This window comes from Stegodyphus dumicola, chromosome 6 (assembly GCF_044657685.1).
Source record: "Stegodyphus dumicola isolate Sdum_Otavi_A_Nest chromosome 6, ASM4465768v1".
Lineage (NCBI taxonomy): Eukaryota > Metazoa > Arthropoda > Arachnida > Araneae > Eresidae > Stegodyphus > Stegodyphus dumicola.
Genome location: NC_140773.1, coordinates 100,646,428 through 100,670,890, shown reverse-complemented (window position 1 = coordinate 100,670,890; position 24,463 = coordinate 100,646,428). Strand labels below are relative to the sequence as shown.

Below are 24,463 nucleotides of genomic sequence, written 5' to 3'. Positions count from 1 at the left end.
TTCAAAATTATCACTTACTTGCAGCTTTATTAAACATTTGTATGAATGCAATAAAGTCTTGTCCACTGGGCTGTCCATAGTTTCCAAATATTCCAATAAATGTATTCCAGCATCAAGCATAGATTTTACATAACTCCTATCATACTAAAACATTAGAAAAAAAAAGTTAATCGCCTTCATTAAGATAATTTCAAAATAGCTGACTATGAAATATAAGCATGGGGAAGATTAGCACACTCATTCTCCCTTGAGAAAAAAGGTCACAGTATTTAGTAGTCAAAAACTACGTAAATACTTTTACAGAATTTTTTTAGTCAAAATATACATAAATATTTTTTAATTATTATTTTCTTACATAATCTCTAACTACTCTCCATAAATAATCCTCTTTTAATAGGACAGTATTCTTAATATTTAATCTCCTTATAAGTAGTTTCAAAATATTAAAATCAAATCTATGCAAGTTCATTTATTTAAAATTCTGATGAAAGATGTACATTTTTAACTACATCAAAAATAGTGATTCAACTTTTCCATTAATATGGAAGTTTAAAGAAGAATTTATATAATTAAAGTTAAGAGTAAACTGATTTCCTACTTACAAACGTTTCAATGTTAATAAATATCTCTATGATAATTTGAGGCCATATTTTAATCTACAGTATTATTTTTAAAACACATATTATTAGATAAACATTTACTTATAAAAATTCATAGGCATCTCACTGCCTAATAGTTACATTTCCTTTAAAAAACAATTTCAATTCTTAAAGATTGCTAGCATTCCTCTAGATTAAGAATGCAAAAATGTTAAATAATTGCATAAAGATATTAATTATTATTTACTTAAAATGTTTATTTAAGCAAAATTTTCAGACGTGTGATGAGGCAAACATGCAACATCAATGATTTAACAGAATTAATCATTTTTATAACTTCTCGAAACTTGATTTTTCTGTTTTGGTGTATTTCCTCAACACCAGGTGCCAGAAGTTTGATTTCAGCTTCTTTCTTTGCAATAATTGCCTTTATAATCATCGCTGATTCAATGACCTGAGATTTGACAATAGATGAAAAGGTTGCAGCCGAAAACAATGCAAGGCAAAAACGGCACGGTACAAAATGTTGTGGGAGAAAAGAAAGCAAAGAGAAAACATCACAGTTCTAAAGCATCCTGGTACAAAATATTGTGGTTCAAAAACTTTGCAGCTTAAAAACATCGTCGTTGAAAATATCGTGGTAAAAAATAAAGTACATGCGAATCATCAAATGATGATAACATCGCACACATGCGTTTTTTAAACCCCATACTATGTTACTTTTGTCAAAACTAACAAATGGACATCCAAAAAACGATTACATGGTAGGCATGAAAATGTTAACGACACTTTAAGAATAAATGGAAACAAAACAAAATATAATTTTCACTAAAACATTTATCAGATTAAAAAAAATATGAAAGAAAATAATTTTATAATTAACTAAGCAATTTTTATAGAGGTAACCTCATGCAGTTAATTATCTTCCTTTTACTAAGCATTTTTAGACTGTATTCTTGATAAAAAAATAACAATAATCAGTAAAACTTTATAAAAAAAGGGTAATTTATTAATGAGCTTTGTTAATTAACTATGTAAATTTAAAATTCTATTAAGTTCTATAAGTTGCATTAATTTTCTACTCATTTTCAATTTTTAAATGCTTAAGTTTCATTCTTATTTTTTCATCAAAAATTTATTAGGTCATTCAAAAATATGAAATATAGAATTAAAATAATCCCTCTTTCCTTCTTACACTTCCAAATCATTATGCAACCATGCATTTACAACTTTTAAAACCTGAAAATGCACATGTGCGGTACTTTATTTTTTACCACAATGTTTTTAAACTGCAAAGTTTTTTAACCACTCTATTTTTGACCATGATATTTTAGAACTGGGATGTTTTCTCTTTGCTTTCTTTTCTCCCTCGATGTTTCGTACTGTGACGTTTTCATCTTGCATTGTTTTCTCTGCGATGTTTTCAACGGACATCGATGAAAAGCAGCTAATCCTGTTTCTTCCAGAAACAAATATTTTTCAAAATAAAAAAAAGGCTGTGATCAGAATACCATCTTATAAAATTAAAACATGATTCAAAACTGAAATCTCTGCCCAGGTGTCCAAACAGAAATATGGTTTGTTTGATCACACAATCCTTTCATTACTGCCATGTGATTAATGTACTTGTGATGTCAGAAATTAACATTTGTTTAATTTTATCAAAGTTTTCTTCAAATAAAACCCAACAAAACAGTTGATTAAAGGAATTTTATAAGAGAAGCATGCGCTAGTTCCTTATTATCTCATCCTAATATTAAAATCAGTGAACATGACAAAATTGTGGAAATTTGTGAAAACTTATACACAAAAATAATAAAAATACAGGCTGTTTTCTTTCATCATGATATGTTTTGGATCAATTTTGTCATGAAATATGAGGACTTCCATTTTGATTCATTTGACTCCATTCCATCAAATATTGAGGTAAAGGCATAAGGAAAGAAATAAGACAAAATATGCTAATATGGTAGCAAAAATGTATGGAATGGCTTTAACAGAAAAGTACCACAATTCCTTTTTATGTTTTACAAAGATCTCTTTAATTCACTTAAAAAGAATCTTCTTTTAAAGATCTCTTTAATTTAAAAGAAATCTTTGTAAATATTGTAGAAATTGATGGAAAATTAATCACAAAATTAAAAAAATAACATAGGCTGTGCTCTTTCATCATAATATGCTTTTGGTTAATTTTGTTGTGAAATATCAGAATGTTTCTTTTTGGTGTACACAATCATTTGATTCCCTTCCACCTAGTAGAAGCTAAAAGTGTAGGGAAAGAAATAAGCCAAAATATGCTAATATGGTTTCAAAAACATATGGTATAGCATTAACAGGAACTTTTAAATTACTTTATTCAGTCTTAAAAAAAAAAAAAAAAAAAAAAAAAAGTACATATTTATCTGCTTAAATGAAAATGCTAAAAATTTAAGTGACACACATAGATAAAAGGTCAAAAATACCACTGACATACTGAAGTAAGCTCTCAATTAAATAAGTAAACATAGCTGTAATTTAGACAAATGTAAACATTAAACTACTTTGGCACACAATAAATGAATTAAAAGAGTAAGGATATGTAAAATATTTAATACTTCATTTTTAACATCCAATAAAGAATCTTCCAAGCTTAAAGTAGTATATTTCAATAGTCTATGGGCACATTCTATAGCTTCTTTTATAGGAACAGTTGATAAAACTTCTAACTTCTCATTAATCTGGAAATTTAAATAATATATGAATGAATACATTGAAATAAAAGTAATTAAATATTTTACTGAGCTTTTTCTGCATCATAAATATCAGTTCATTGTATAAATTGCATAATTTTTAACAGATACTTAAAATCTGATAAAATATCTCATTTCATTTACATTGCTTTTGAGCAACAAACAGTTATACTTTAGATTTGGAAAAAGACTGAAGTTACTTATTACCAACAGAGAAAAAAAAATTTCTAGAAATGAAGTAAATATTTTAAACTTTACAAGAGTGCAAATGATTGAAAAATTTTATAGTTACGGGAAAAGCAAAAAAATATTAAAAAATTTATGAAACACAGAGACAGTATTTCAAAGGAAGCACTACATACCTCATTTTGGTTAATTGCAAAACTTAAATATCTGAAATAAACATCTCCCTCCAATGATTCATCATACACTGCAATTATTTTTTTTGCATCTTCAAGAGCTGAAGATCTGTTTTCCTTAAAAATGTGATTTACAAGACCCTGAAATAATATACAATTAATTCAATTCAAACTTATGCTAGCTTAAATGTATTGAATACAACTACATCAATCAACTACAACATATATTTTACTTACATCAACAGGCTCCTGATCCCCATTGATAGGAAAATTTTTTAAATTATATTTAATTACAATTTCTTTAAGACCAGCTAATTTTGACTGCATTTGAAATTCTTTTTTCCTAAAATTAAAAAAAATAAAGGATAACAAACTGTATATAAAACAAAAATAGATACTACACAGAATGCCCCAGACTAAAATCCCCAAATACTTCAAAAATGCATTTTGACCAAAGAGTAGCAAAATAAATATAACTTTAAAAGAAGACTAAAAGTTTTCAGATTTTAATAGATTTTTTTTTTTTTTTTTTTTTTTTTTTTTTTATTTAAGCACCCTTTTCTTCGTACTTACATCACATACAGTTCACCAACAAAACCAAAAAATGCTTAAAAACTTGCTTTCAGCTACTGAGTTTGTTAATCAAAAATTCACGTTTTATAAAATATGAAATAAAGGAGCATACATTTAGAACAATGCAGTGTTAAGTTCTGACATACATATTTATATTCTTTTCAGTCATTTTTCAGTTTATCATATCAACATCCAGTTTTCTTAGTAAGAAACTAGCACCCCCCTCCAATTTTTTTTCTTTTTATTACCAACTTTTTATATGTTAACTTTTTATTAAATATCACATTCTTTGCACTTATGCCACTTAGATTCAATTCAATTCAACAGCAAAATCACAATATACTTAAAAACAGCATATCTTTAGATTAACAATACAGTGATAGAGCTTGCTATATGTATTGTTATATTCTATAGATGAATGAGTATATTAATATTATTTATTAAACTATGGAATATTGCTGTTCTTCAAAATCTAAAATATTATTTCTTTAAAAACTAGCCACTCATATGGCCAGGCATCAAAAATAATTATCATAAAAAAAGGATATAATGATTTTAATGAGTCCAGTTCCTATAGATTCATAAAAATACTGAATATTTTTAATCAGACATCTCATGTTTCTAATGCATGTTGATTTAAATCAATCACATTAAAAAATAGGAAAAAATAATCTTAAGAACTGTGCTTATTACTTTTTAAGGGCTTATTTTATTAACTTAGTAATATTCCAGATTAAATTTGAAAGAATCTTAGGCTTTACTGAATAGCAACATGCTGGTGTGTGGAAGATAAAAGTTTTTTATTATCAGCCACAGCAACACATTGCTTTCATACAGCAGAGCTTGTTAATTCAAACTGAAAGATAAATATTTTACATTTTTCTGAATGGCAACAGTCTTGCGTGCTGGAGATAAAAATGTTTTTTTTTTTTCAACAGTGTTGCCACTGCTTCCTTTCAGCTGCTGAGTTTGTTAATCAAAAATTCATGGTTTATAAAATACGAAATACAGTACAAAGTCCATAATCCGGACTCGTCGGGACTTCGGCGATTCCGGATTATAGATCATCAATTTTAATCTGGTAAGATGGCATGTGTGCAGGCAAGCCTCCACATTTATTCAACATCAAGTCTGTTCACTGCGACCACTCAAAGACAGAGCGAAATTCATGGCTACAACCGGTTTCTCCTCCTTCAGCTGTTGGGCTCCAAAGGTGTAGGTCGTTCTTCTGGCTGTCTTAACCCCGCCTGACGTGGGCGCCATGTTTGTTTTTTTCGTTCTTTTTTGACTGCCATCTCCATATTGTGTGTAGAGTAATGTATTTCGCCGAGTAAAGAAATTGGTACTGAAGATTCTACTAAAATTATCTAGATACTGACTTCTGTAGTAAATTAATGATGTTCTATGACTTGAAATATCCTTGAAAGGAGTTCATGTGCACATGTTCCACTCTCCTGATGATACGAGTATTTGCCTAGTGTTTCTTCAAAAATATATTGGAATAACTAGTCAACTCAATTTCCTCCATTATAAAATTTGACTTTTTTTATCATGAAACTTTGTTTAAAGATGATGGACTGAGATTTACTTTGATTGAAATATTACGCATTTCTTGTACGAAAGGTTAGCTTTCAAAATGGTAAGACTGCTTCTTTCTGCCGCTGTATGATCAGGATTGCAAATCTTCTGTCTGGCGATATTTACTTAATTTATGCTTGTATTAATTCAAAATTTTATGATGTCAAGATATAATAAATATTACTTAATTCACATGAAGTGTCATCCTTTGGGGGTAGGTTACTTCAATTTTATATTTCTTTATAGATCACACATTCCATCATTACATTTGGCTCATCATGTTTTATTACAGCATGCAGAAATTATACAATTAAAAATATAAAAATATGAAATCGTAATTTATGAAATAAAGAACAATTATGATCTAAAGGATAACAAAATTTACAAAAAAAAAAAAAAAAAAAAAAAACTTAATATTTATTTGTTTACTTTATTAAACATTTCTTTCAATGTAAGTTGTTTAAGATGCTTCCACAAAAAATTCAAAAAGTTCCTTTTTCTTTTGTCCTATATAGTGGACATTCCAATGCCATACTTCTCGCATGATTTTGAGACAAATAGGCCTTTATACATTTTTTGCAGTAATTCCATTTTTTGTTTGACGGACATTGAACCATGCTTTTGCTTTGTAGATCCTTTGGCAGCTCCAAAATCAGAAACTCTCTTTGACATAATCGAAAGTCCAAGCTTAATTTTTTTTTAATTGTTCTTAACAGTCTGCAAAAAATAATAAGCCGGATCCAATTAGAACAGCGCAATGTTCAACATTAACTGAAATGCCTTAGATAACTTTAGCCTAGCTTATACATAAACGCACATGCATAAATGCATTATGCGCATGTGTAAACGCATAATGCTTTTACGCATGTGCACAAAGTTTGTAGCTTTGAGGCCTGGATTATAGATTATTCCAGATTATGGACATCTGGATTACAGACTTTGTACTGTATGCAGTCAAAAGTCTTTAATCCAGACCTCAAAGCTACAAACTTTCTGCGCATGTGCATAATACGTTTATACATGCGTGTTTAATGTATAACGGACAGTATAAGCTAAGCTAAAATTATCTAATTATTTATTTCAGTTAATGTTGCAGATTGCATTGTTCCTTAATCTTCTAATTGGATCCAGCTTATTATTTTTTGCTGCAGACTGTTAGAGCAATTTTATAAAAGTAAGCTTGAGCTTTCGATTATGTCAAAAAGAATTTTTGATTCTAGAGCTACCAAAGGATCTACAAAGTGAAAGCATGTTTCGATGTCCATCAAACAAAAAGTGGAATTCCTGCAAAAAAATTGATAAAGACATATCCTTTGTTTCTCTAAACATTTCGAAATCTGTTTATCAATTTCACGCTTCTCTGCGATGGGGGGGGGGGGGGAACGTTGCGGCGTGCATTGAACTGGATGATGATCTGTCAGCACTATCCTTATCTTCAGGGCAGATGTTTTTATTTTATTCGGCTTATAATTCCTTCAGTAATGTATGCTTTACACATGCGCGCGTTGAAAGAAATGTTTAATAAAGTAAACAAATAAATATTAAGCCTTTTTGTTGTTGTTGTTGTTGTTGTTGTTGTGTTCCTTTTCTTACCCTTTAGATCAAAATTAATCTTTATTTCATAAATTACGGTTTCATATTTTTATTTTTATAATTTCTGCATGCCATCTTACCAGATTTAAACTGATGATCTATAATCCGGAAAAACCAATAATCCGGAATTGCTGAAGTCCCAACGAGTCCGGATTAAAGACTATATAACAAAAGAAATTCAAAATTTGGGCTTCCATGTGCATATGTTCGTGTGGAGGAGTACATTATTCAAAATTTGGTGGCTATGATCATAATCGTTTTTCCAGAATGTGAGGAACATACATATGTATATGCAGATTTTTCATTATTAAATTTCTTTAAAAATAACAAAGGGTGGTAATATTCAGTGGCAGCAATTTCAAAAGTGATATGCCAGATATAGAGAACCAATGCAAAATCCCATTTTGAGACCCTTTTTGGGTTAGTTTTATTAACATAATATGACGTTTACAATTTACAGGGCATTGAAGACCAGGAACAAGAAGATGAAAAGGCTAGCTGCTTTTTAATCATCTTGTCATCAAGCATCCTATCTGGAATCTTTTAAACATTCAGAGCCTTACTTTGTGAATTTCAAGAGCATACTGAGAATGTTGTCCAACAGATTCACAATATTCTGCATCAGTATAACAGCTAACCTTCGCATCTGATATGCCTCATAGCTTTTAAATTACACATTTTCTGGTACATATTTGCAGAACATATTTTGCTTATCACTGAACACAGAATGTAGTGCCAGCATTTGGGGATTTCATTATGAGAAACTGATATACTATATAAGAGTGTTCTTTACATTTTAGTTTTCTAAGTACAATGCCTAATGTGTCAATTTATTGAGAGCTGCTGAAAAAGAAGGGAGGGGAGGAAATTGTCCCAGAAGACACTGAATGCAATGAAACAATTGTAATGTATATACATACATAAAATTATTAGCAAATAATTTAAAAATAATTCGAAGCTCAAGATTCAGGCTTTCAGGTGCCTATATTTGGGTGGAGGACTAAATTATTCAAAATTTGATGGCTCTAGGTATCATTGTTTTTTCATAATGTGAGAAACATACATACATTCATGCAGATTCTTCATTACTTAATTTCTTTTAATATAATACAGGGGAATAATATTTGGTGGTAACAATTTGAAAAGCGATATAGCCATTTATAGGGATTCCACGCAAAATGCTGTTTCCAGACTTATAGCCCTTCTAGGCTAATAACAAAATAAATAAAAATTCAAAACTTTTTTTAATAACACAACAGTAGACCATAACTCATACTTTGGGAATCACTACTATACAATGTGTTTCAAACTGCATGATTAAATAACTTTCAAACAATTGGTCATAAGCCCATTCCAGTTTAGAAAATGAATAAAATAATGTAAGTTTTCCAGACTGTGACACTTTCTGGACATGAAATTTTTTATGCTGTGTCTACAAAGTAAGTTCTAAATAATACTTTGTTCTTATCTTATGAGAGATATTTGGGGGAGGTTGGGTGTGTGCTAAATATATAAAATTGACCCTGAAACATTTGTCAAAATTATAGGATTTAAAATAACTGTCACATGAGATAAAAGAAGTGCTTTTAAGGATCATATAAAAATTAATTATATTAAATACAAAATTTCAGCTTTAAACATTTCTGCAAATTACAGGTTAAAATCATTACTTTTAAATTAATATTTTTCTATTATAAAAGAATTAATATGAAATATACATCTTGTAATTTTGCACCTGTTTAATATAGAAAATTATATGCACAAACTAAATATACACTGCTGCCTTTAAGAATATCTGCAGTTCTATAAAAATTTCAATTAATGATCATGTGCAATTTTCATAGTAAAAGACAGAGAGTTTAAAAAAAAAAAAAAAAAAAAAGGAAGAAAAAGAAAAAAAAAAGAAGAAGAAGAAGAAAGTATTTGCTAAGAAAAGCATTTTTTCTGTTTAATATAGAAAATTATATGCACAAACTAAATATGCACTGCTGCCTTTAAGAATATCTGCAGTTCTATAAAAATTTCAATTAATGATCATGTTCAATTTTCATAGCGAAAGACAGAGAGTTAAAAAAAAAAAAAAAAAAAAAAAAAGCTAAGAAAGTATTTGCCAAGAAAAGCATTTTTCTCGTTCACAAAGTTCTTCCACATGGGAGCCCCTGTAAATTAAGCTATGTATAATTTTAGTAAAAGTTATGGTTTAAACAAAAGTGACACCATAAATGCCTACTTTATTTGATATATTTCTTAAACTGGAAATATAGACATGTAACCAGATATTGAAAAGATAATCATGTAGTCACTTCTAAAAACATGGCATAAGGTCAGTTTTCTATTATTGAAATTAATTCAATATTAAAAGAGCTATCTAATGTCGATTTTTACTGTAACATTCAATTTAAATTATGTTAAATATAAATATCCACATACTATTTTTTTTTTTTTTTTTACTTCTTCATTTCCCGCTCCTATCAATACAGCAGGATGAAGTATTAATCACAGTTTCTCATACCCATGATTGCAACGTAGAAACTAACAAAAGTATTAGAAAGATCCTACTGTGTTACATCTTATGTAAGAAAAATAGACATAGCTCTAGCTTAGGTATGATTTATTATGAGAGATTTTAAGTAGTCTAATGATTATTTGCAGCACATACATTTAAACACAACTTTCAAAGGTTAAAAATAACCTCTACTGCTAACCCTGTACCAACATTACAAGACATTTCTTATATATCCATGCTATTGCTCGCTAGTCTGAAATCTTACAAAAGTAGACGAAAAATTCTAGTATATTATACAGCACAAAGTCTGATTTGTCGGAACTTTGGCGATCCCGGATTAGGGATTTTTCCAGATATTAGATCATTTTAAATCTACTAAGATGGGCATGTAGAAATTATAAAATTAAAAATATGAAATCGTGGTTTATGAAATAATGAAGACATTTCTTTCACTGTAAGTTGTTTAAGTTGTTTTGTTTTTTGCGCTAATACTTTCTCTTTAATTCCATAGACATATAATTTCTTCTTCAGTAACTAAGTTCCTATGAGTATCATTAACAAAATCTATTTTTAAAATATGGAAAGACATTTTTTTTTAATGTATTTAAGTTAAATCTTTAATTGGATCACTGTTCAGTCCCATACATTTTTTCCAGTCAATGTCATTCTAACTGATGTAAGTATCAATAAAGTTAAAAATTTCTTCTGTCATAATGGATTCAGTGGTTTCCCAAATAGAAATTTTTCACTAGATATATTCTCAAAATCATATCCTTAAAAACACATTAAACTGACATTTTCTTATATGTCTATACTTTCATCGAGCTGAAGAGATAAAAGAATTGCACTATTTTAAGTGAAGTATAATAGTTTCTTCCACATTATCAGCTCAGCTATTTCCACAATATGCTTCACTGTGCTATTGGAGAGAAATAACATATTTATCTGATTCTGCTGCCTTTTATCTCATATATATATGTATATATATATATATGTGTGTGTGTGTGTGTGTGTATATATATATATATATACACATACATACTATATATATATACATACATACTATATATATATACATACATACTATATATATATATATATATATATGGGATGCCAACATTTTCATTGCAGGAAATATTAACTTTTCTGCAACACTATGAGAATATCCCGTTTAAGCAATTAATTAGGCTATTTCATAAGAAGCCATAACTAGATTTTCAGTAAAGACCCTTGAGAAATATTCGAAAGCATAGTCTGTTTACTAGCTATTATTAATTCTTTCTTCTTATTTATAAAGAAATCTATCAGCTTCTTATAGCCAATTAGTTCAGATGTTTTAATTCTAAGTGCTGCTTCAACTCTGAAGGACAACTCACAGACTCATTTGATAAGTGTATAACAAATAACACACAATGTTTTGTCATCAGCACCTATCATGAAACCGAGTTTTATATAATCATCAAAATACTGCCAAATCTAGGATTTTTCTTCTTTTTTATATATGTAATGGACCACATCTCATGCAGCCATTTGTTAATGCCATTCTGAAAATTCACGGTTTGCTGAACATCACTTAACTGTTTATTATTAGTATCATCAATAAGAACTCTTTCTGTCTTAACATCATTTAATCATTTATAACCATCACATATTTTTGTAGTTGTTGTTGCTGCTGTTATCCATTTATCCATTGATAATTAGGTACGATATAACATTATAATTAATAGTAAATAAGTACTGAAAAATGTATGCAGTATCTGAACTGATTACTAGCAAATAATCCTTGACAGTGCAAATAAAGTTGCATCCCTATTAAAAGTTTACTGAAATCCAGCAGTATATCCTAGCAATGCTTTCCCCCTCTAGTCTAGACTCGGTCATTATTCTCATATAAATGCATTGGTTCGATCTGCTGCTATACTCTAGACCAGTGATTCTCAACCACTGTGAAGTGGTACTTCTGAATGTGCTGCCAAACTCTTAAAGTGTGCCGCCAAATTTTGGAAATGCATATAGTCAAAATTATAATGGATATTATAATGGTATATAGTAATCTTAGTATACGGTACACATGAGAATTGGCAAAATTAAGTTTTTAGACATTAATAAGCGCGCCAATTGTGATATCCAGATGCCGAATACTTATGCATTTAAATTAACGTTGAATGAAGAGGAAGAACTAATTTCACTTTGTAAAAATCGAGATATAATTTTAAAATATTCGGAAGAATCAGTTAATTCATTTTGTACTAATATTAGATGTGATTATCCCATGATGGCCAAAAAGGCTTTAAAATTATTATTCCAGTTTTCTACATCTTATTTGTGTGAATTCGGATTTTCAGTATTAACCAACACAAAAACAAAAAAAAAAAAAAAAAAAAAGATTGAATCTGTGAAATGTAGAAGACGATATGAGAGTAGCATTGTCATTTTTATGACCAAATATAAATACAATTATCGAAAAACATCAAGCTCAAATTTCTTACTAAAAGTATTCTTATTATTAACTTGTAATTAATACCTTAATATAACATGCTTCTGTTTTTGTAGTAATTATTTTACTTTACATTCAAAATTATTATCATAAACTATTTTACACTGTTTATTATAGGTACGTAAACACTTTTAAACTTACCTTTTTCTTTGTGTTCCGCCAAATTTTGAAATTGTTAAAAGTGTGCCGTGACAAAAAAGGTAGAGAATCACTGCTCTAGAAAAACCTAATTAAATTTTGGTGGCACTGCAGATAACATTAAAATAAAAACTATACTAAGAAATAAAATTAATAAGCTGTATGTTTCAGTATCATATATCATATAGAAAGAAATTAAATTATTAAATATTAATGTCATCTACTATCAAATTATAATATAGTTTCATGTTAATGTAACATGTTAGGTTAGTAATTTTGTTAAATTTATCTGCAACCCAGTGTTTTGTTTTCATGATCCAGTGCAGGGTCATGACCAGGCATTTGATAAGTGTTGCATTAAAGTACTTGGTTGATATGTTACTTACATCAATTTCTACACTAATAAACATGTTAATCTTTTCACGATAATTTACAAGTGGAAAAACCAATATTTAGAGGTAATATCATATCAAGTTGACTTTTTCATATAATTCAATACACTTATATATAAGGTTATCTTTTGTTCCAAAATTAATCATGTATTTTATTTAGAAACTTAATTATTATTTAGTTTCTTAAAATTAAAAATGTATTCTTCTATGACAGTTTTTGAAATATTACTGAAATTTAATTAGATAATAATACTAGTGGTAGTTAAACTACAACTAATAAGAAAATAACTAACTGTGAAACACTTACAGATAAGTTCTGAACTTTTATGTCAATAGTGAAATGGAATAGCTGTATTTGTATTTTTATGATTTATCTATGTTTTCTTAAAGAGTAAGCGTCTTTTCTAAAAATATCTTTTATGGAAGCATGTATTAGATTATAGCTTTTGCAGATTTTGGCATACATAAAATATTAAATAAATAATAATAACATAATACAGTAAGACCCCGCTTAACGCTGTTTCGTTCAGCACTGTTTCGGTTCAACGCTCTTTTATTTAAATTGTGGGATTCTCAGAAATTGCACGCAGCGTTATGCTTCCCGATATCCGAGGCAGTTTATCTGTGTTTCTTCTTTCCTGCGGTGTTATACGAACATATTTTTATCATTTCAAACATTTGTTGACGTTATTGTAAGTTTAAATTTATATAATATAACAATTGATATAGTGACAAATATTATTATTTTTAGGTTTTATCATGGGTGATAATAAAAAACACGAAAATAAAGCAACAAGAAAAAGAATTTAGCTAGAAACTAAAATGCAAGTGATTAGATTAGGTACTGGTGAACGTCAATCTCAAACTGGTGCTGCATTAAATTTGGCAACTTCAACAATAAGGACTATTCTTAAGAATAAAGAAAAAATACTGTCATCGGCAACTGCAACTACGAAAAGCTCTGCAACTAGAATTACGCATTCTAAAAATAATACAATAGACGAAATGGAAAAACAACTATCTATACGGATTGATGACGAAATTGAACACAATATGCCATTAAGCCAATCTATTATAATGGAAAAAGCAAGAAGAATTTTTAATTACATCCAGGTTGAGGCAAGTGACACAATTGAAACTTTTGTTGCAAGTCGAGGATGGTTTAATAGATCTAAACATCGAAATAATCTTCATAATGTACAGATTACAGGAGAAGCAGCAAGTGGTGATACGAAAGCGGCGACTGAATTCCCAACGGCATTAAAAACAATAATTGGATGAGGAAACTATCCTCCAGAATTATTTTTAATGTTGATGAAACAGGCCTATTTTGGAAAAGAATGCCAAAACAAGCATTTTTATCCCGTGAAGAAAAACAGCACCAGGATTTAAAGCTGCAAAAGATCACTTAACATTTCTCCTGGGTGGTAATACAAGCAGAGAAATAAATTAACCACTATTTGTTTACCATTCCAAAAACCCAAGAGTGATGAAAGGAATATCCAAATCCACTTTACCTGTAATTTGGGAGTCTAATAAAAAATCATGAATAACTATAAAAATTTTCCAGAATTGGTTCACTGAATATTTTTGCCTGTCTGTTAAACGCTACTGCAAAATTAAAAAACTTGAATCAAGAGCATTACTTTTAATTGATAATGCTCCAAGCCATCCAACGAATTTATCTGACTTAATAACATGCATTCCAGTCGGAGTGGTTTTTTTGCTGCCTAACACAAGTGCCTTAATCCAACCAAAGGATCAAGGCTTTTTACCTGCGGCGAACATTTAGACAGATGTTTGAAAAAACAGATGGAGAAGAGAAACAATCAATAAGAGAGTTTTGGAAAACTACAATATTATGAATGCTGTAGAAAACATAAACCTTTCTTGGAATGAGGTAACAGAAAAATGTTTGAAAGGGGTGTGGAAGAACATTTAGCCAGATCTAAACAAGGGTGGTGGTACTGGACACTCTGTCAATATAAATCAAATAGTGGAATTAGCGAAACAAACCGGTTTAGATGAGGTAAATGTGGAAGATGTCGAAGAAATAGTGCAAGAAACAGCAGCAAGTCTATCTAATGATGAGCTCAAAGAATTAGCGGACCAAGAAGAACACAAAAATATTCTGAAGAAGAGAAAAAAGAACTTTTAACAGCGTTTCTAAAAACCAGTTTGACCCCTATAGCAGAAATTATGAAACAATTTATTGAAAATGACCCAAATTTTGACAGGAGTTCAGTGTTATGGATGCCTTATGCACTTACCAACAACTCCTTACAGAGCACAAAAGAAAAATGCAAATTACATTAGATACCTTCTTGATAAAAAAGGCAGAAAATTGGAAATACAGAAGAGACTGAATGATCTGAAATTTAAGCATACTGACTTAGAATTTTATTTATTTTTATATGTATATTCGTTTATTATGTTTCTATATTTGTAAGAAATAAATTTTTGCTTTATTGTTATAAAAACATAATTAATAAATTTAACGGTAAAATACTTGACCAATTTTCTACCCATCTTTCCCTAACCCCATTATTTACATGATGAGATAACCTCATTTAATGCTGTTTCATATTACGCTCTACTTTGATGGAACGTATACCCCGTGTTAAGTGGGGTCTTACTGTATGGCTAATTAACAAACTAACTATTAAAAATGTTAAAATTTATGTCACAAACATACCAAGAATTCTTCACTGCCATTTCTAAAATTAAATTCCATTAACAACTACCTTCTTGAATGAAGAAGCTTAAAATATTTTTTAATTTATAGATAAACTGCAACCTTCTAAATATATAATTCATGAAGTTTATTAATTCATCATGGGTCACTGATTAATGCTGCATAAACATCTTCAAGACTGTAACATAATAAAGCAGATTAGTCTAGTTTAAAGATCCTGTTCTTCTAAACTGAAAATTGTATCTTTAGATTCTTTGAGCATTTCTGAGCTAAACAGAAAATCACATAAATATGTCAAATCTTTTTTAATCTAAAGTTATTAAAATAACTGTATTTCCAAATTTCTTTAAGGCAGTTTAATTAAAAAATTGGAGAAATTAAATAGAAAGAATAAAAACAATGGCTCAGCACTTAATAAACAACATACTGAGAAATTAGTGAAGAAATTCTTTATCCTAGATTCTCCAAAAAATATTCATATTCCTAAATAATGATTACTATTTGCAGAGACAAAGCTATGTTATATACATTTTCCTTTAAGTAAGAACACGTCTTTTCATTTAAGAAAAATATATAATAACAAAATAATTTATTAATTTGTTTTTGTTCAGTTTTTTAATACATTTGTTAAGCAAATTCTGTTTGATTCTGAATTTATTTTAAACAATACAGTATTAACCCTAAGTTAAGCACATAGGTGACAGGTGTCAAAACATTTCGCCTATTTTTTATAGACATGTGGTTAACCACATGCCTAACACAGTATAAAAACAGTACTCTTTCTGATTACATATAACAAAGATCTATAGGTATGCCCTCTCAAAAAACTTATTATTCACTGACATAGCATAATGCATGCTTAAATAATTTTTATAACATTTAATTTATATAACCGTTACTTCCCTTTTCTACAATTACTGGTAAAATCATTTGTTTAAACTTTCAGTGGAAAAAAAAAAAAAAAAAAAAAGAGCTCATATTTTTAAAACTTCCTCCAAAACTAAACATCTGGAATACTTTCTGACAAATGACTTTCCATAATATCAGGAATTACTGCTTTATTCAATACAAAGTCTGAGATCCGGAATCAATGAGACACTGATAACTTTAGATTTCAGAAATTTCTAAATTTCAGATCATTAGTATGAATTTAATAAGATGGCATGTACACATGATAATACTGGGGCTTCACTTAGGTCAGAGAGAAAATGATAACCCCCCATAACCATTCAAAGACTGAAAGTGTGATCCTGGCCATTATCAATTAGTAAAAGTTTACATGCACCAAAAAAAAAAGCATTTCCAAGATGGCTGTCATCCAAAACAACGCCGGAAAGGTACATTTCAGAAACAACAAAGTATTCACCTCGTGCATTCTTAGCTACATCTTATCATTACCATTGGATAATTGCTGCACCTACATAATGCAAATCACATAGTCCCGGAACTGATCCTCCTTCTCCTGATCCTGGTATTGGTGACACTATATAAACTCTATAAAGTAGGAATACAAAATGTCATCCAACAAATGCAGAAGAACCTGCTTGCAAAAACTCCGCTTAATGTAGTTCTGCATGCCCTGAATGGTGTTGGTATGAGCTCAAGTTTCAAGCACCTTTCTCATGGTAAGCCCACTCATAGCTGTTCAATTGATCCTTAAGCTCGACCAGATGCATATCTTCTGTAGAAACATGACATTCATAACGAGAATTAATTCAATCTTCATTCATACGCCAATCAATTATAGTCGCCTTATACTTTCACTCTAAATCATGAAAAAAGAAGTATTTATCTTTGAGTAAATGACAGGACAATGATTAAGTAGATGGATTGGATTATTTTAATTATGGCAAAGCACACGAGGGCTATCGACCTGAAGGGAGGGATGCCTTCGTGGAGGACTTTTTAAGGGAAACTGGCTTGTATACACGTCACACATGGGGAAAACCACGAAAATGCCCATGCATCCAGCCCATTTGCAGGATTCGAACCTTGGACTGAACTACCAGTGTTCAGCGTATTTACCACTTGGCCGTTGGTGAGCCCAATGATTAATTAGAACCAGCTAACAAAAACCATATGTCGATCAATGGCATTTAAAATTCTAATAATTCAAAATATGGACAAAATGCGTGACTTGCAGTACTACTAATTACATGACTCTCAATCACTAAACTAAGAAGTTTCAATCAGATTAAATTCAAGGAAAATAATAGCACATAAGAAAAAATAGCTGCTATAACACTAAGGAAACAGAGTTGATGCATGGTTACAAGAAAATTGGTAATTAGGTGCCAATATTAGTTTTAGTAGCAGCACCATTATTATTATTATTAATATTATTATTAGTTTGAAGAAGGTTGGTAGTGGTCTAGAGGTTCACATATCAGATCATTCCAGATATTAGACATAAAGATTTCAGACTTTGTACTGTACTTATTTTGACTTAAATTTTCTTATGTTCAGCCTTGAAAAACTTTTCTCTAAGTAAAAATTTCTGACAACTTTTTTATACTTTTAATCTCTTATATTTTCTAATTCAACAGAAAAAATGCATCTCTTCATAGGCAATATTTAAAGAAAGTTAGATAAAAGTGATGGCAAAATTCAAGTATTTAAAAAAAAAAAAAAAAAAAAAAAAAAAAAAAAAAAATTCTCTTATCTTTAAAAGGTTCTCAAAGTATATGCATGCCAATTACGTTTTGGAAATAAAAAACAAACAGTCCAGTAAAATTTTCAGAAACTGCTTACCAATGATCATGCAAATCTAAACCTTCTTTAATTAAATTTTTTATTGCTTCAGACCATGGCACAGGAGCCTGAGATACAACTAAACGTGCAGCGCTCATCCTCCTGCTAGAATCTCGAATGCATTGAGTAACAGCAATTAGCCGTTCTTCCCAGGGAGCCTCTTCGTAACACCACCACATAATATTTGATTCAAGCGTGTTCTATAGTTAAAATATATATATATATGTATAAATTTATTGCAACATAAGTACCTTAATATTACATCAGAATTTAAACAGATAACAAATTAACTCAAATTCTGGTTACAGATTGAAATAGTTTTAAAAAGCATAAAACATGCCAGTTTTGATTATTTTATTTAAATTTATAACAATTTTACATGAAAAGTATTTATTTATCCTTATAAGTTAATTAAATAAAGTTATTTCTGTTTATTAAAAAATACAGTGAACACATGGGGATGAATTGGTAACCACTTTACCTACATGACAATTTCTAAAAGTGACCATTATACCTGAGAACATAAATAAATATAACTGTTTATAATATAGCGCAATAGGTACAGTGTATTATCAATCATCAATACAAGTCATTGCAGGGACAGAGGAGTGAGGGGATAAAACTGACTGAGAAGGAAGATGTGGTGGTGGAGTGTGGACAGGGAGGAGTCGATAAATGCTCCCCATCCAGGAGTAAAGATGTAGCTCACTCGAAGCAGAGAACCAGAAATGTTAGTAGTCTCATCACTTTATGTGTTTAGGCTGCACCTTTTGCACTGTGAATAAATTTTTAATTGTTTCTCTTATTCACTTTTTTATCTCATAAGTACTTTTAATTATACATTTTTTAAATATAATATTTAAATTATAAATACAATATGTATAACTGAACTATTTAAATTATGCCTCTTAAATGCTAGCAATCGCTAATTGCTGAAGGAATTAAATGCTCACCACCCAGACATAGATTAGGTATTTCAGCTAGTTTATAAATATAGCATTATTCTCCAAGCTCTTTAGCTTCTAACTGATCAGACACTGAGTTAAAACAGCATGTCAAATAATGATTGTTAGAGCTGTTAAGGCAACAAAAATCAGTGTAATAGTCATAAATTAGAATATTATTTATAATGATGGTGTCTCCATCTCCCGTCAACTGCCTTGGTTTTATGTATTTTTTAAACCACTTATATTATTTCTAAATGCTTTTGTTTATTATTTCATTCCTATTAAAATGTATATTTAACGATGTTTTTGCGTGATATCTGTACATAAGGACAGAATAAACTACTCTTTTCCTTCAAAAAATTTATAAAACTGCTTTAAAATTAATTCTGAAGAGAATTTTTCATGGTGTCTGTACGAACGTATGTACGTACGTGCGTACGTACGTATCTCGCATAACTCAAAAACGAGTAGCCTCAGAATGTTGAAATTTTGTATATAGGACTGCTATAACATGTAGATGTGCATCTCGTATTTTGGTTGCAATCGGCCGCACCAAAAGTATATAAATATATTTATATATATATCCACTCTGTTACCCGGCTCAGTGATCTCAGTTTCTTTACTCTTATATGTTTGTAAATTGTACATTTTTTGCTTTAAAAATGATTGCATTATGTTGTTTTTATCTTCCGGTTAAGATTTTTATGTCTTTAGTAAATCTGTATGCAATATTTTTAGAATTATCAACAATTTTAAAGTTGTCTAAGTGCCGCTAAGCCTTTTTTTAATGGCGGCCATTGATGTTTACATTTGAAACAGGAGACTAGTGGATTTGTTGCCAATCTAGAGAAACTTAGCTTCGCAACAACAAAGATAACGCATTCATTTATTATTGCCAAGTAAATCATGCTTCTTTCTTTCTGGAATTTTTTCAAGGAGATAAGTATTTAAGATTTACTTCATAATTTTTAATATAGATATTTTGAGTTTTTATGTATTTTTGCCTTCTCGCGAAGTGAGAACTGAATTAATTAAATGAGAAATACTCAATCGTATGTGAAAAACTGTTTCTTTTTTGTTTGCTTAATTTCTTTTATACATCATTCTAGCCTTTATTATAGTATTTGAATAGAACATGTGGCAATGCTTAGATAATTCTATTCTTTAAATGATATAAATTTTGTGCATTATGAGTTATAATATGAACGAAATATATAAGTTAACTGTTTTATAATTATTGGATATATAACAGTTAACTTAGTTTCTGTTATATAATTATTATATAAGTTAACTGTTATATAATTATTAATCCTGTTAAGTGAATCTAGCACCAGAGTGTTGCTATGGGAAACAAATACTAGAGTGAATATTAAAGAATGCATTTATTCTGTTGTGGTTTATGCGCTGTCGGTGAAGTAGATTTAATTCAATCCAATAAGTTTAAATGAAATGCAAGAAAAAATGCATATAATTTAATATTCCGTACAAGGAAGTCATGTGGTAAAGTAATTAATAATTAATTAATAAGTTATTTTTTATTTTTTATATTTCAGTTTTCTTTATCCACAGTTTTCTGCAATTTAAATAATTGAAATGGAACTAAAATTAACAAATATAAAATTCAAGGGGTTGGAAAAAACCCTATGGGAATTATTAGCCTACCCCTAAATCTGAAATATGCTAAGAGCAGAAAATATAGTGCTCTATAAAAGGAAATAGGTAAATTAAGTATAGTAAACCTAAAATCAAATTTTAATTTTAAAAATTTACTGACAAACTTAAAAATTAGCTTAAAATTTTAATTTTAGAGAAAATAAGGCAAAGAGACTATAACAGAAAATCTGCATAAACTACTTTTCCTCAGTCAGTAGCAGGATATTAAAAGCACCACCAGGGAGACAGCAGATGCCATTTAACCTTTTGAGGCCGGGGCTTTGTTAGCAGTAAAAGCTACCAAAGGAAGGGGAATCTTGAACCGAATGCTTTCCCCCTTTAAGAAATGACCTCCTATTTGCAACAAAGATTCTTGTGTGTAGTTTATTGGATTCTCAGAGGGGTGCATCTATGTCAAAAAAGGAAGATCTTTGAAAGAGATAAGTGGTTAAAACCTCAGGGACGTCAAATGTGACATTTCACCCCACTTTTCAGCCTGGAAAATGCGGGAAAAAGACATGGCCACTAAAGTGGACAACCCCGTCTTTTCAAAGAGAGGACTCTATGGCCACTATAATGGACATCCCGTCTTCAAAAGGTTAATGTGTTTGGAGTTTAATATTATCATTTGGATATTGTTATTGAATTGTCGAACGCCTGCCCATTCGGAAATGAAAACATGGAAAATAAACAGCTTATTATGATCAACAACTCCATTAACATGATCAAAATATTACAGAATAAATTATTTAAACTGGAATAAAGTTGCCAAATAAGTTCAAACTTGATAATAAAATTTTCCAAGTGACAGAGAAATATAATGAACTAGCCACTATGCGGCCAGCCTTCGTCTGACTTTTAAACATACCGGAAAAATGCCTAAAAGGCACACCTGGGACCGATGGCCGCGTGAGTTCTTCCAACTTTTTTCTTTTTGTTAAGATTCCAACCTTCCCTTGCATACGGCCCTGATATATCTCCAGAAAAACATATACATCTTGAATTTTTAGCAAACTGATTGCATGAGATGTGTATTAAACATTTGTTAAAGCATAATTTATGTCCCCCTTCTTAACCACCACCATAACTACATAAAAAATTATATAAAAATTCTACAATAAAATTTTAATTTTTTTAACAGTTTCTTACTCGATACTTTGAATGATTCTTTTTCTGAAATATTGAAATGTTATGATACTTTAGGAATCTTCTGAGAAAATGTGTCAGCAGTCACATCGCAGCCATTTAACTTTAATAAACATTTAATTTAATATTTAGAATTTAATATTCAGAACATTTAATAAAAAAATTAACCAACTTTCCAATGAAGAAAAAAAACATGCAAAACTTTTTAATATCTCCCAAACAGTGAAATAAGCAAAAAATAACATGAAAGAAACTCAAAAAACAAACAAAAAAAAAAAAAAAAATCATGCATAATTTTACTCTGCAAAACAACTTTATCAAAAACAAATCAATAAAAATGTATTATATATATAAAAAACGACAATGAAATATGCCAATCTCTTAAAAACAGTTACATAAGAAATACGATGAAAAATTGTTGCCAAACCCATATTTCTAAAAGAAACTATTCAAAATGATGCGATTTCATCAAAAATTTATCAACAATAAGAAAGGAAAATTGTTGCCAAAATCACATTTTTAAAGATGTGAGATGTGAGAAGTGTACTCAGAAACATCATTTAAAAAAATTTTTTTAAATACAAAATATTACCATTTTTCCAAAATTCTTTTTGTAAAAGCAGTCGCAAGACAAAAGTTTAACGTGTCCAAAAATCAAAGAAAAAGAAACTGCACATTTTTAAAAATAAACTTTTTTAGAACAAAGCTCTTGTCTAGATGCACTTATGTACCAAATTTTGTAGCCATGGGTCTATTAGCTTATGCGCAGCGAGAACGAAAGACACACACAGACAGACTCTTTCTTTTATTATATGTAGAGATGAACAAATTAAGTCGACAAACAGCTTGTCTTTGATTTTAGACAATCATTTCAAATTAAGAAAAAAAAAGGGGTGTGGAAAGAAAAGAAACTTAGTTTGATGCAGATTTTCAATAATTCTATTATTAATTGTGAGAATGGATCAGACACATGTCCCTCTTCTTCAAAAGGAAAAAAAGAAATTCTGCAGAAATTTTTTCCACAAAATAAAAATTCTCAGAAAACATCTATGCCAAGCTAAGGCTGCTTTTTTGCCTAATTCTAAGTTTCAGATTAGCAGAAAAGAGGATTAGTAGTTTCATGCAGCAGTGCAAAAAAAAATTAGAAACTTACAGCAAATCTTAGATAATAATCATAATATCAAAGAAATGTTTAGTACAAAAATCCCATAGAAAAGAAATCTAAAATGTGCAAATAAAAATATACATGTCACATCAGTGGAAAGAATAGAATATGCAATAATGGAGCATTTTCCAGTCTCCAAAGCAGAATTTACAGTATCATTCAAAATTATTGATAAATAGAATTTCAAATTAAAACAGATGGTTGACTATACTCCCAGAACATTAAAATAGAATGTAGACAGTTCTTGATTGAATGAAGAGAACACCGCAGTATGGAATTCTTCAGAGCATGTAGACACTACAATTGTCAAGAATTTAATCACTCAGCTAGAAACTGTCTCCAACAGCCAAACTGTTTGTGATGAAAAGTACAATATAAAAAAATGTATGGCTCAGAGACCACATTGCATAAACTGTGATCTTCATAACAGTGCCAATAACTATGACATAAATGTTCATCATGCTACATATGCTCCTAACTGTTCAATGTACTACCAAGAAATAAATAAATTAAAAAAAAAAAAAAAAGATTGTAGTGACTACGATATTGAAAATTAAAAAATTACAACACTCAAATTATAATCATGAACAATGAATACCCCTCAATCCCATAACACTTTTAAAGCAATCAAGCAATGTGATTAAATTCATTCAAATTACTTTATAAAAGCTCAAACTGCTAAAACTCGACAGCTGACATCAATTGTTCATAATTAATAAATAAACTGATGTAATACTTATCTACTTTACAAAAGGGAAAATGAATGTAATCCCATCTAACTGGAGCGTATATCTTAACACTTAAAGGACAGGGCATGTAAACTTGTTTTTCTTTTCTGGATTTCCAGGAGAAGCCATGTAGAATTGTGTTTCTGCTTGAATTTTCATTACACTGTGTTATTTTTCATTTTATGCATAGACATGTAAATAAATAACTTCGTAAACTTTGGAATTCTTTAACATGCTAATAAAATCCAAAATAGTGTTAATTTAATAAAAGTGAAAAGCTTTAAAACCATAAATACATGTTTATTTAATTCTCTTAAAAATGCCTGGAAACTGAGAAAGAGAGAGAAAACAACACATCTGTCAACACATCTAATTAAGTGTTAACATCAAGAAAATAATCTCATTTCAGTTAGA

The 24,463-nt window shown here is 29.5% G+C and overlaps 1 protein-coding gene across 2 annotated transcripts in view; it reads right to left on the bottom strand.

Annotated features, from left to right (window-relative positions):
* rod (kinetochore component rough deal) overlaps positions 1 to 24,463 on the bottom strand; it is a 328,458-nt gene that overhangs the window by 131,612 nt on the left and 172,383 nt on the right. For both annotated transcript variants that reach the window (XR_015041682.1, XM_085818707.1), the window contains exons 26-30: positions 18,411 to 18,610; positions 3,925 to 4,030; positions 3,691 to 3,828; positions 3,194 to 3,316; positions 19 to 144 (exon numbers count right to left, since the gene is read on the bottom strand). Coding sequence is in view for 1 of the 2 variants with exons in the window: in XM_085818707.1 (XP_085674833.1) it covers positions 19 to 144; positions 3,194 to 3,316; positions 3,691 to 3,828; positions 3,925 to 4,030; positions 18,411 to 18,610 (693 nt within the window). In the remaining variant the exon portion in view is untranslated. The remainder of the gene's footprint in view (positions 1 to 18; positions 145 to 3,193; positions 3,317 to 3,690; positions 3,829 to 3,924; positions 4,031 to 18,410; positions 18,611 to 24,463) is intronic.